The sequence below is a fragment of the Hippoglossus stenolepis genome, chromosome 4 (assembly GCF_022539355.2).
Source record: "Hippoglossus stenolepis isolate QCI-W04-F060 chromosome 4, HSTE1.2, whole genome shotgun sequence".
Classification (NCBI taxonomy): Eukaryota; Metazoa; Chordata; class Actinopteri; order Pleuronectiformes; family Pleuronectidae; genus Hippoglossus; species Hippoglossus stenolepis.
Window position 1 is genome coordinate 9,309,374 of NC_061486.1, and position 13,415 is coordinate 9,322,788.

The window sequence follows — 13,415 nt, forward strand, 5'->3', positions numbered from 1 at the left end:
CCAGTGGTCACAGGGAAATTACACTGGTCAATGAGGTGGTGCAAATGATTTAGTGGATTATATATGAGCTAGAGTAACTACATCCGTTTTTCTAAACTAACTGACAGTTGTTTTATATTTGTGCAGGTCATTTGCAACTGTTAATCAATCTTTGACTTTAAATATATGGACATCCATCTGATCTGAGAGTATGGCACAGAGAGCTCATACCTTAGTCCCCATATGAAACCACATTTGGATTCAATAGATCCAGATTTTTCTTCTGATTTGCATCAACTTGCACACACATTTCTTTGAAGATCCATGAATTGTTCTCTGAGAAATCAATAAAAAAGCTTAAAAACACTCTATCATAAGTGAAAAAAGTGAAAGTGACCTGGATCTTCTGCTGCTTCCTTCCACCACGTGTCGTGGTAATCTGTCCAATCGTCTTTGCCTAATCTTGTTTACAAACAAACAAAGATACGAACAGAGGTGTAAACATGACCTCATTGAGATAGAAGTAATAACTAATACAGGTCATAGATGGACACAAATTATTGCTTTTGATAGTTGGGTGTGTATATGGTGTGAGGTGCGTGTAAATCTATAGAAATAAGAAAAACTAAAATACAGTTTTAGACCTCGATGACATAAATTTGTTGAAATTCACCAAACGTAATAAAATTAACTAAACTCAACCAAATTAATAAAATAGGTTAAATTAAATCCAAGCATCCTGGTTTATACTTACAATTTGTCCAGATTTAATCTTGAAGTAACTGTTAAGGAGAAATAGTATTGGTGCTATGTTTAGATAAAAAAATGTTGGACTTCAAGTGAGGATTTAGGATTAATCATCATCTCTACTAAATGATGGCCTAATATTTGGCCTATATTTTAATGTCAAATATAGTATAATTAACATTTCACCCAATTTAATGGAAGAACAACAGGATGTTATTACATTGCTAAAAGGGTATTAAGGATTTTCAGCTTCAAAAGTTCCTCAGCTTTGATTTATTTTAATTACTCTTACTTCTATTGTCTTATTATTCTTATTGTCACTCTTAATTTGAATGAAGGACTGAATGATCATGTCTTTAGTCTCCTATGGAGCAACAGCCCACTCCGGGATCCAGTCCAGGCTTTGCCAGACACTCTGGCCCCACACCAGGAGCAGTCATTTGAAAAGCCTCTGTGCTGGTTGTAGTGGTGGCTACTTGCACTTGCCCACACCAGGGAAGTTGCTGGCCCCTTTGCTCTCTGATACCAAACCACTGGGACTATTTTACACTTTACTGCTTCTTCCACTTTGACTCATCTACACTCATTGTCATGGAGTTTCCGAGTGTGAAGGAAAACTGTTGTGGTCAGAGTGGGAAGATCCTGTGAGGAGGCTGACAACGTGGGTTCACCATCTGAGACTGAAGGGACAGAAGTAAGTGAGTTCATCATCACATATTTTAATAATAAGACAGCAGCTTTAAAGTTTTTAATTCATCTAATGAGGCACTTTTATTGACTTGTCTGCACACAGTCAGCTGTCACTTTAAATGCACTGTTGGTAGGTCAGTGTGTACAGTATCCATGCATGTGTGCACTTGTTAAACCTGTGTTCCTGGACACTCAGGCTCAGTAATACAACCACACAGGAAGTGTCGCTTCTTATCTTTACTGCCCCACCTCATGCATCAATTTCCATTGTTTGATTTATTCCTGCTTCATTCTGACAAACACTATTCCCCTGAGCCGATGGGATCCCTCGTTTGTTTTTTGTCATGCACTTTTGTTCGGGCTCATTTGCTTCCAGAGTTGATTATAGATTGGTGTGATTGAAATAAAAACTAAATAATTTTCTTCCTGCTTGCAACTCACTCCTTTCCCCCCGGTGTGTTTTAGCAGCAGAGATTTGCAGCAGGGCAGCGTAACAAAGGCCTTTATTACACTCAGCCGGTTGCCATCCCAGAGAGAAAGAGCTGGGGGCAGTCCCCCATCACAGAGGGTCCTTGGGGGATTTTTTTTTATTTGATTTGAGTGGGTTGTGTGTAGTAGGCCGGGGTGTGAAAGACAAAGAGATTTAAAGAGACAGAAAGCTGGTGTATACACTCACTGAGATGCACCCCTAAGTAATTCTCCACGCCTGCTGCCGTGTGATAAACCTCAGTGTGTGTTGTCAACACCAAACATATGGAGCATCTTTGTCAGTTTGTATGTAAATGGATACAGGCGCCTGGGCCTCACGTCCAAATACATCCACTTTTAAATCTGCAGTTAACTCGTGTTTCTCAGCCATTTGTTTTATCTGCTGTCACAATAAAGAGTCACTGGGAGGCTGTTCCATCACACACCCACATGCACTGTAGCTGCTGTGTGTGTGTGTGTGTGTGTGTGTGTGTGTGTGTGTGTGTGTGAGTGTGTGTGGAGGAATGCATCAGCCGTAAAGTGACTCCCTTGTTATTATGTGACTTGGAGTATTGTGAGCAGTGTATCAGCTTGCTGGTGTAGGTTTGTCAGAGTGGAAACACGACTCTTTGTGGGTGCTGTGATCTCTCATGAATAATTGAAGTTGCTTGTTGGAAAAAAAAGGGAGGACAGAGGAGGAACAGTTTGGGATTGAATGAACCAAACTCTGAAGGCTTATATGAAGGCACAAGACTGAAATGAAAAAGCAGGGAGCAGCTTTTCTTTCGTGCACAATATTCGATAAATAAACAAGCTGCCACTAATATGTACTGTGGGAGCGATGGGAAACCGTGTTCATCCCTTTTTTACCCAACTTCTCTCACTCCTGCAGAAAATGAACAGCTCCCTCTTGTCCACGAGGACACTGATCAGGACAAGCAGGAAGTTGAGTCTAAAAACTTGAGAGAGTAAAAGTAAAGGATAGGAACAGGAGGGAGAGTCAGGGGGAGTCTCTGCTTGAAATAGATCTGAGGCTTTGACTTATGACTTTACCCATCCCTCAATTCCACGGTAAAGCGAGACGACTCCTCCATACCCACGTTCTACCTCACACACGTGCATGCACAAAATTTTAAATAAGATTTAGCCCCTAAAGTTTTTAAAAAGAACATGGCATGTATTTCACACGCTGGAGACCGAGACAGAAAAATTGACAAATGTTTGACCATTGTTTACAGTGTGCAACACTAAGGAAGTTTTATTATTCTGCTCAGTCAAACTGTGTTTCACTTTCAAACATCATTATATCAGTATATCAGCCTTAAATATTGACGCTGACCCCTTTGTTTTCACCATTTTTGTTTTTACAACCCCATAAATTGACTGTCGACATGCTCAGATAGTGTCACTGTCCATCCTGCGTCTGTGTAACCCAACGCTGACCCCTCAGTAACCTCACTGCCTCAAGCTTCACTCTGTCTCCTTATCAGGTCAAAAGCTCAAACAGGACTGTTTGAATGTTTCAACTTGGTTCCATCTTCTCAAATGTGAAGCAAATGGATCGATAATGAAATTGTTAGTTACAGCCCTCATGTCTGACGATGTTCCTCTTAGGTAATATTAAACCTTGAGAAAAACATGATTAATTGTTAAGCAATAAGTATAAAAAATAGGAACTTCAGACTGGTAAACAAACGGCCAATGAATAGATAATTCAGTTTCATTCATTATTAGAAGGAATACAAACTGTATCGATTCACCAAACACTACAAGTATTTAACATGACCATGACCCCACATAAATCTTATTTACCATGTTAGGCGGCACAGTGGCGTAGTGGTTATCCCTGTTACCTCACAGAAAGAGGGTTTGAATCCCAGCCTGTCTGTGTGGGCTTTGACTGTTCTCCCCATGTTTGTGTTCTCCGGCTTCCTCCGATAGCCCCAAGACTGTTGGGTTGATAGGAGACTCTAAATCGTCCTTAGGTGTAAACGTGAGCCTGTCATGACCTGTGATAGGCTGACAGTGTGGAGCCAGCCTATTGCCAATGTTGGCTGCGATTGGCTCCAGCTCCCCCTGCGACCCTCAAAAGGATAAGTGGTATAGAAAATGGATGTTGCCACACTTTTGTTTATGAGTTAGTTAGGGAGCACTCGTTCGGTACCGTGAAGCCATCTGTCTAGCCATCAGCATACCAAGACTGTTTACTCTCTGCTCTGATAACTGCTTAACAGGCAATTACAAGCTACTCATTGACTCTCTAGAACAGCGAGGGGGTTTACAGGCTGAGTGCCATTAGGATCCCAAGCCTTCCCAATTGATTCCTATGAAGAGAGTAACATACAGTGTGTTGTGTATGAGCCTGCTCCACATTTTCTGAAGCTCTTTTTATCCATGTGCAATTACAGATTTAAGGAAGGTATCATGGTAACATGTATACACCACAGTTTCTATAGAAAAATGCACCCTACTCCACTTCCTCCCACTCTACAGAAATGAAGCCAAAATATCCCATTCATGCCATCTTGTGCATTTGGAGCTGGCACAGTGGATGGAGCCGTGGTAGCAAGTTCTCGCCGATACACACACTTGACCAGTGAGTCAGTCTCAGCTGTCAATCATGGTGTTTCACAACTGGTCTTTAACAACTTCAAACCAAACTTACCAGAGAATTTAGCACCTGGACATACATGAGTGTGATGAGAACTACCGAAAAATTACAGAAACCATCTTTGAGAAAGATTTATTTAACGTGTACTTTGACTTTTAGTTGGACCCATGTCCCATCTATTAACATGGAGGAGGAGGAATTTATGACCTATGATTCATTTAGCCACCACGGCGATATAGAGGCTTTGGCATCCCTATTGGGAGCCGTCATGTCGTCCCTCTTTATATACAATCTGTGGTATACACACAGGGATATACACACACACTCACAGACATGAAATATTCAGACGATAAAGTCTAAGTCTTAATAAACACGTTATAAAAATCACTACAGGCATGGTAACTATGCTGTGATGGAACTGAATCCACTGAGCCACATTATGCAGATGTCTTTATTATTCCCATGGCTGATAATCACCCAGCTGGTCACATCAAATAAAATAGAGCAGCCATTGTGTGTCTCATTATTTATGTCCAAGTGGAGTGCTCTCTGGCATGTGTCAGTGTGGAGTGACAGATGCTGCTCTCTTTGTGTGCGCGTGCTGAGCAGGCCCTTGTTCGAGATGCTTTTATGCCACTATACTTGATCACTCTCTACTTTATTATAAATTCTGTCTTATGGTCATAGGTTTGTTCATCGTCTCTGTCAGTGATGACGCCTGCTTTAAAAGTTTGTCTTGGATGTCTGGTTGGTGAGACTGTGAGGCATCAGTAACAACGTACAGGACATGACTTCTTCTCTTTAAGTACATTTTAAGGAAAGACTTTCAATGGAGCTTGTATACCTGCATTATAAAGACAATTTCTGACACATTATTATTATTGCATACACTTTACCAGAGTTGTTAATTGTACTTTATTGCTATTAGCTTCCAAGCAAATACTCCACAATACCGCACAACCCTGAACAAGCACCTACATATCATTATCACTCAAACGATTAGCACAATCTCCTTTAAATGATAAAAAAAAACGAAATCCTTTAACTACAGCAAAAATGTGACTTATCTGTAGCTGAACTGAATCCTTTATACTCCGACAAGACACAGATGTTATCACTCAGGTCGTAAACAAGAGGTAAAGCCTGATCGTCAAATCGAAAGTGACAGCACTCAAACTATTGTACAAGGAAATCAGAGTTTGCAAGGAGGTTAAGATAAGACGCATACATATAATATAAGTGTTTTTCATTGTGTAATAACATATAGTATAATAATATGTAATATAAAAGTGTCTTCTTTAAATTGTAGGCGTATTATATTTGTCATATAGTCCCTGAAAATACTGTAGTCCTGCTAACTTAAAGGACTGAAAAGCTTTCTGAAGTCATTATTTCTTCTAAAACATATACCTGCACAGCACAGACATCTTGGATCTGTATAATTGTATTCTTAGTTATATCAGATGAAATTTGTCTGTACACACATTTGAAGATGCAGGACAGAGAGGGAAAGTGCAAACACTAAATCTTTGCATTCACATGCTTCATATTGTTTTACTTGAGCGTGATTTGAATATCTACGACAACTTGGGGGCATCCTCGGCCTACTTCTTGTCGCCCTGAGACAGAGTGGCTCATCAGGCAGTTTGGCGGTGAGACAAAATTTGTTTTTAAGCTGCGCTCTCTTCCAGCCATCTGACAGGAAGGCACAGACTGTAGTCCCCGGAGGTTTGGCCACTCCTGCAGATGAAAGGGCTACTAGTGTTACACGCAGTCAGAGTTAGAGTAGCGCTACTAACCTGAACATGGCAGACACACAAAAACAAATCTCTCATGTGCCGACAAACCAAGTGTTTGTCGGCACATGAGACACATGCTCGAGCAATCATCAGTTTCATGACGTTATCATAGAATCAAATAACTAATAAAGACCCAACTTACTGAACAATTACAGCAGGGTGATAAAGAAACTGCCCCAAAATGACGGTTGGGTTTATGACCTATACTGCAGCCAGCCACCGAGGGGCGATCAAGATATTTTGTCTTCACTTTTGGGGTGCTGCCACGTCGTCCATCTTTATATACAGTCTATAGTGTAGCTTAATTTTAATGGACAGAGAAAGATGTGTCAAATTTCTCGTGTAACGCACTTTCTTAAGAATAGTGTAAAATCATTAATTCAATTTGATAACATGGGGGTAGTCGATTTTGGCAAAAATTTATGATAAAACACTAGTGTGCAAATAGTTGTATACCAATAATTGACAAGGGCTTGTTTCTTTATAAACATCTGAAGTTATTTTTGTGACATTGTCATAATTATGAACAACAAAATGCACCAATACCAAGATTGTGTTATTTTGCTGCCTATCCCTGCTCACCCTCACATTCTGGTGACTTCTTGACTTCAGTGTTTATGGTGGATTCCTGTAATTTAGCTGTATCACAACCTGACGTTCCAAAGCTGCTCTAACAATAACCCCAGTCATCCACCTCTGCTCGGCTCCTACCTCTAATTTGGACTCTGTTGTGAAATCAAACAGTAATTTAGAAACATCATTCTATAATTAAGCTGTAAGCCACAAGGGACTGTGCTCTACAGTGAGTTCAGAGCAGCTCCGAGGCCTTGAGGGCACGAGGTGATGCTGAGTTGAATTGGCTGTGAAGAAAAGCCTCAGATTGAGTGTATGTGTGGTTTTACAGGTTTAAACCCTTCCACTACACAGATGTTTTACTTTCGAGCAGAAATTATGATTTACAGTTTATTTTTACATTTATTTACATTTATTTGTTTTGCTCTCAACCAAAGCATCAGATTGTACTTAGAGCATGAGCTGAAATATCCACTCTTAGTTTTCAAAGTTTTGCAGGATATTTCATAAATGTTTTATTTTTTGGAAAGTTAACTCCATGCAACAACTCAGTCAACATGTCGTTCCTCCATCCTGAACACCCCCCCCCGATAGGACCAAAATCTTCGAACATAGTGCCCAAATTATGACAAATATACTGGACCTTCTTCCTCATGCTTACTATAACTTTAGGAAAAATATTGTGTTTTTTTGACCCGTTCATCCTCCACCTCACATGAGCCTCGCTGCTCTTTATAATACTTCACCTGACTTCCTCCTCTGCTCCAGGTAATAATTACTATGGCTGCTAGAGGTCACCCAGCAATAAAATGTAACTATGGGTCGTAATAAGGTGCAGCACAAATGACCTGTGGGGTCTTTTTTTTTTTTACAAGAGGTCAGTCTCCTAGAGGGCTGCGGCTCGGATTGGTAGAGCGGGATGTCCAACATTCTTTAGGTTGGTAGTTTGATCCCTGGCTCCTTGTGTCTACATGTTGAAGTGCCGTTGGGCAAGACACTGAACCCCAAGTCAAACCTGATGTGCAGGGAATCATCTTGCGTGGCACCTCCATTGCTCCATCAGCGCATGTGTGTGAAAGAGAAAAAAATTCTGAAGTACTATGTAAACTGCTATGGTAAAAAGCTGCTGTATAACCATCGCCCAAAGGAATAGAAACCTAATATTTCTCATGTAATCTGATTCTGAGATTGTTTTCATTGTAAAACACTAGTAAAATTCCTTCTAAGTACTTTTGGGCTGAGTTCTGTATCATGAACCCTGATTCATCATGAGACTGGTGTCATGTTAACAGATCATGTCTGTCATAGGCACCACACACATCACAGGCTTCTGTGTTATAAAGTGAGTTGGTGCTCTCACCTCAAAGGTACTTGACCCATGAGCTCGACGGGTTGGACCAGACGGTCACCTCTCCTCACATTAGCCGGCACCAGACACCAATAACTGTCCCAGAGGCTCCGAGCCTGTCCAGATCTATACATCTCCTCTGTGTGTGTGTGTGTGTGTGTGTGTGAGAAACATGGAGAGAGAAAGTTTTTGTAGTCGGAAACAGTAAATCACACGGAGACCGACGAGCAACAGGTGGGGAAACACTAGACGGGGAAACTGGCTGTCAGGGAGGCAGGAATGAAAAGTGATCAGGAGGAAGTGGTGGAAAATTGGGAATCCGGGAATAATGGCGAGGAGAATCAGAGAAGATAAATGGGAAACACATGTTGTGGAGAAAAAGATGAAGAAAGGAGAAGTGGCTGGATAGATGGGATCAGACAGGAAAGAGGTCACTTTCATTCATTTAATTCATTAGAGGTTGAATTTTGGTCTTGTATTGCAGGTCTAGCACATCTGGGATACTTAAGTCACAATCTGTGATGTTTGCAATTTAAAATCCTCCTTGACTTTAACTTTTTTAAGTAACTCTTAAAATATATTTAGCATAATTTGTCCAGCAAAATGTGTCCTTTTTATTTATAAAAAAAATATATAGTATAAATCTTTAATCAGTCCTGAAATATTGTCTCAAATTTAATTAAAGTCAATGGTGAGAAAATGTTTTCCATGAGTAACACATTTAATAGTTTAATTAAATGAAGGCAGAAAATGGTCTATGAAAAAACGTCCCAACTTTTTATCTTATAACCTTTTCATGTCATTTATGAGTTGGCTCCTATATATATGCATATACGTGTGCACTGTTATAGTATGCTATGTAACCCTTATACAATTCTCTCCTCTCTCTTGGGTCCAGCTGTTTGCCGTCCACCTCTCAACATGAGCTCCTGGGTGGTGAACAGAAAGGGAGAGCCACAATACCGACGGCACTTCCTCACAGACAACAGCATCTTCCATGGTAAGTGTCAGGCACACACACACACAACACACAAACAACACAAACACACACACACACACACACACTGGAATAATGCTGTATACAGGACAGAAGATAATGCTGCACTTTCTCATACAGATAACTGTATGTCATGGGAATGAACAGTAGAGGGAGCCTCATCTCCACTAATGTTCCTGATGGCAAACAGCACAACAGCTACAGTGTTCAATGAAACGTGATTATTGTTAATTGTTAAACACAAATCATTGTGTCACACCAGTGAAAACCCTCATTAGAAATTCATTAAAGGTGGATGCTGTGTCTTTAGTAAGTGTAAATACAAGACATCTTTTTTATAGGCAGGCTGCATCACATGACATGAATTGCTATTCATACACATTAGTACTGATACAGTGGAGCCAAACATGTACAAGTTAAAAAAGAGAAGGGTGTGCTTGTATGTTTGCATCAACTGAATCACCCTGACACATAATGCATCTACATACCAGTTTATGCCTGTGAGTTATATCAAATTCACTATTTGATAAACCGCAGCAAATCGTGCATTTTCCCCTTTCATCCTCCTTAAAGCTGAATTCAGATACAGTTTGTTGCAGCATCGTATGGATCTTGGTTTATGGGTTTCGAGGCGATGAGGCTGCACACTGACAAATCTTTGAAGGAGCTATCTGCCTCTGTGGCTGTCACACCTACAGCACACAGACCACTTAAAGCAACAACCTGACTAAGTACAGCCTGATCCCACATCCCACCCCTGCAGCAGCTTGACTGATTCAGCCCCCTTCCGTGGATGATGAATTGACCCGATTGATGCAGAGAGTAAACACAAGTGTGTGTCTGTTTCCCCCTCTGTCATTCTTAGAAAATAAGGATATTATTCCATTTATGGGGATTTCACCCATTTTCTACCTTTTTCATTTTCAAGCCAAACGTTCTTTTCTTCCACAGTCTATGGTCAATTGATGTCATTTAAGTGGCGATCGTGAAGATCTCAGTTGAGCCAGACAATAATGACAATAATCTGATTTTATGCTGCATGAGTCTGCATACAGCAGAGTAAAGTGAAAGTAGTTGCTGAGAAGTTGGAGGTGTGGAGCCTGTCGCCTGCAGCTCTTTATCTCACAGCTCACTGTGGCTGCTCCTTCCTGTCCGTAACTCTCTGGAGCATTTCAAAAATGATCCACTGTCAAGAAAAGGCAAACTAGAATAGCTCTCAGTAGAGCACATATCTCCACCTTCAGTCACCTTAAATTCAATAAAGCTTATAAAGACTTTTTCAATTTATATGTACAGCAACTTAATGCAGCAGTTTTTCCAGAATCATGAATTTTTTAGCAGAAAAAGAAAAACACTGCTGTGGGTCTGACTCAGTTCAAAACGGTTTTACTGCAGATTTTCGGTGATAACAATATACACAGTCTTGGTTCAGTTACTGCAGCACATGGAAACTATCATCACAAAAGAAAGTAAAAGATTGAAAGAGTCAGCACAACAAATCAAAACACGTAGCCCTGACAGAGAAGAGCACGATGTGACAGCGAATGCAGGCCCCTATAAATCATTGGATCAAATCATGAATGTTTAAGTAACAGAAGTTGTTGCTCTAATGTGATTGGGGATCTCACTGCAGATTATTGTTTATGAAAATAAACTTATCTCTGACCATATTATGTTATTAAGATGGGACTGGAAGAAGTGCAAAGGCTGTTGAGGTAATGTTGTGTTTGTGTTGTGTTTTTGGAGTAAAGCAGTGAGTGCCGGGTGTGTGTTATTGTTTTGGATCTGAGAAAAAGGAAACAGAAGGCTAAATTATTTGTATAGCTGCAGTGGTGAGTCCAGGAGGAAAGTTTGTAATGAATCTTATGAGCTCTGTTGTATACACTCGATATTGGTTTATTGATTCCTTTCGTAGTGAGGGAACCAAAAAGAAGACTGTAAGAAATAGTTGAGAGGATGAACATGCAAGTGAAAACAATGGGTGAGATATGATCTGATCCTACATTTACAGTTTCTGGTTGAGCTCATTATGAAAATGATTTGAATACAAGACGATAATATAAAACTACAATATATAAATATTGCAATACTTTCATTACTAGGTCATAAGCTCAATCACCAATTACCTCATTTGGCAATTAATAGCGACTTAACACACATTTATAACCAAAAATCTCTGAGATCACCACTTTCAAAGGAAAAGTCTATTTATTATGTCGCGGAAATACATTTTCATGAAGTTCCATTAAAGTGAGCTCACAGAGGATCTGTCTGCCCCTTCTAATCCATTTCTAGCAAGATAACATATTCTGATGCTAATCTATATCCTAATGTTGTTATGCTCGAGCTGTCATGAAGTTTTATCCCAAAAGGATAAAGGGAAAGAAGAAGAGAACAAATTGTCTGGGAGCAAACTATCAGTTTCTGATTCGCTGATCTCTGCCTGTGTTCGTTGCTTCACGTCTCCGACAGTTTGCCCTTTCTTGTCAGTCAGAACCATTTTGAAAACACAAGCCCCCTTCAATTCTTTCCTCGATTATTTTCCACATGGCTTTGCTCCACTCTGCCTCTTTCCTTTCCTCCAGTTGTTTCTATTTTCTCTCTTTCCTCCAGTTGTTTCCAGTCTGTTGTGAATGACAGAGTGGCTCATGGTTTATATTTGGCCAAGGTACATAAATCAGTGTGAGAGGTTGAAGGTGGGTGAGGGTCTGTGTCTGGGATCAGGCAGATGTGGATGAAGAGAGATTTACACTTAAATCAAAGTGACTATTCACTGGAAAGCTTCAGGTACACACACACACACACACACACACACACACACACACACACACACACACACACACACACACACACACACAGACACTGATGGTTATTCTAGTGTTCAGACATGTAATTTTGCTTCTCCAGGCAGCACTAATCGATTTGGTGACCTCTGCCTCCAAGTGTTTGTGTATGTATGTGTGTATGTGTGCGTACGTGCGTGTCTGCTTGGTCACTCCATAATTGTCTCCAGCAGATTAAATGACTTTAATGTGGACCAATGATCATGCGTAATCTGCGAGCGTCGGTGTAACCAAACTTTCATTAGGGGAGTGACTCAATTAGGACAAAACATAATTTGTAAGAAAAAGAACTATAGATTATTATATAACTTGTTTCTCTTAGGAACAATTGTGAGGCTATAAATACTGAGGGATACACTCACACGGAGAGAGGGAGAGACCGAGAGCGTAAAGTGGGTCATAGAAGGAGGCATCCCTGCGCAATGGTGCCTTTCCCCCACCTCAGGATACACTCAGATGAACAGCAATCCAAAATCAGACCCACATACAGATGTGGCACATGCTCAGTTTGCTGGGGGATCCAAACCGTCGCCAAACAGCTGCACCAGACTGTCGGGTAAAAGCTGGTGAAATATCCAAATGGCCAACTCTGCGGGTTAAGCCACCTCTCCGCGCGCTATCATCCACCCTCGCTCATTTCCCTCCGCCGGTCTTAAGCTCTTGCTTATTAACAACCACTCTCCCTCGGTCCATCGAGCGTGAGAGAAATCAGCTTATAGTTTCCCCACATGTGTTGCGTCTGGTGAGAGGACAGGATGAGCGCGCCGAGGCTGTGGATGTGAGGGGGTCTTGGTGGGTTTTTTGATTCCACTCCGCAGCCTTCACTGTCAGAGAGGCAGGTGCCGAGGAGCAGTTCGTCTCCGCGTTAGTTTTTTTGGACATAAGAAAAGTGACACTTGAGCACGATGGCACGCTTCGTGTGAACGTCCAATCATCATGGAGAAATGGACTATTCGGGCTTGTATGATGGCATTTGAACCGCCACGAAAACAATGATGTCTAAAGCGCATGGATGGATCGTATGAGACCAACAGTTCCAGTCCTAAATGGCAGAACTTGAAGTTTGCAGGAATCTCAGTTTGGAGAAGGGTAAGTGAGGGTTTTCAAGCTTCTGCTCGTTTCATTATTTCATTTTTCATTCCTGCATGTCTCGTCTGGAGAGGAATATTCTGTGTGGTGCACGCATTCCTGTAGATGCCAACACGAGCCTTTCATTGTACACAAGGCTCAAGCTCATGCGTAATTTTCCCTTTGCGCTTATTGTTGTGGGGAAATTGAATCACCCACGCTGCTGAAAACACTTCAGAAATGAATCTTAATGGAGGGTTGTCAATCTGCATTAGCAATAATCACTGTTTAT

The 13,415-nt window shown here is 40.9% G+C and overlaps 1 protein-coding gene across 2 annotated transcripts in view; it reads left to right on the forward strand.

Annotated features, from left to right (window-relative positions):
• The first annotated feature begins 1,204 nt into the window (after positions 1 to 1,204).
• plch1 (phospholipase C, eta 1) overlaps positions 1,205 to 13,415 on the forward strand; it is a 60,542-nt gene continuing 48,331 nt past the window's right edge. The window contains exons 1-2 of one of the 2 annotated variants that reach the window (XM_035154545.2): positions 1,205 to 1,420; positions 9,114 to 9,215. In XM_035154545.2, the coding sequence (XP_035010436.2) occupies positions 9,137 to 9,215 (79 nt within the window). In that variant the 5' untranslated portion in view covers positions 1,205 to 1,420; positions 9,114 to 9,136. Of the gene's footprint in view, positions 1,421 to 9,113; positions 9,216 to 12,442; positions 13,145 to 13,415 lie in introns of those variants that run through there. The other variant, XM_035154547.2, reaches the window with a different exon arrangement.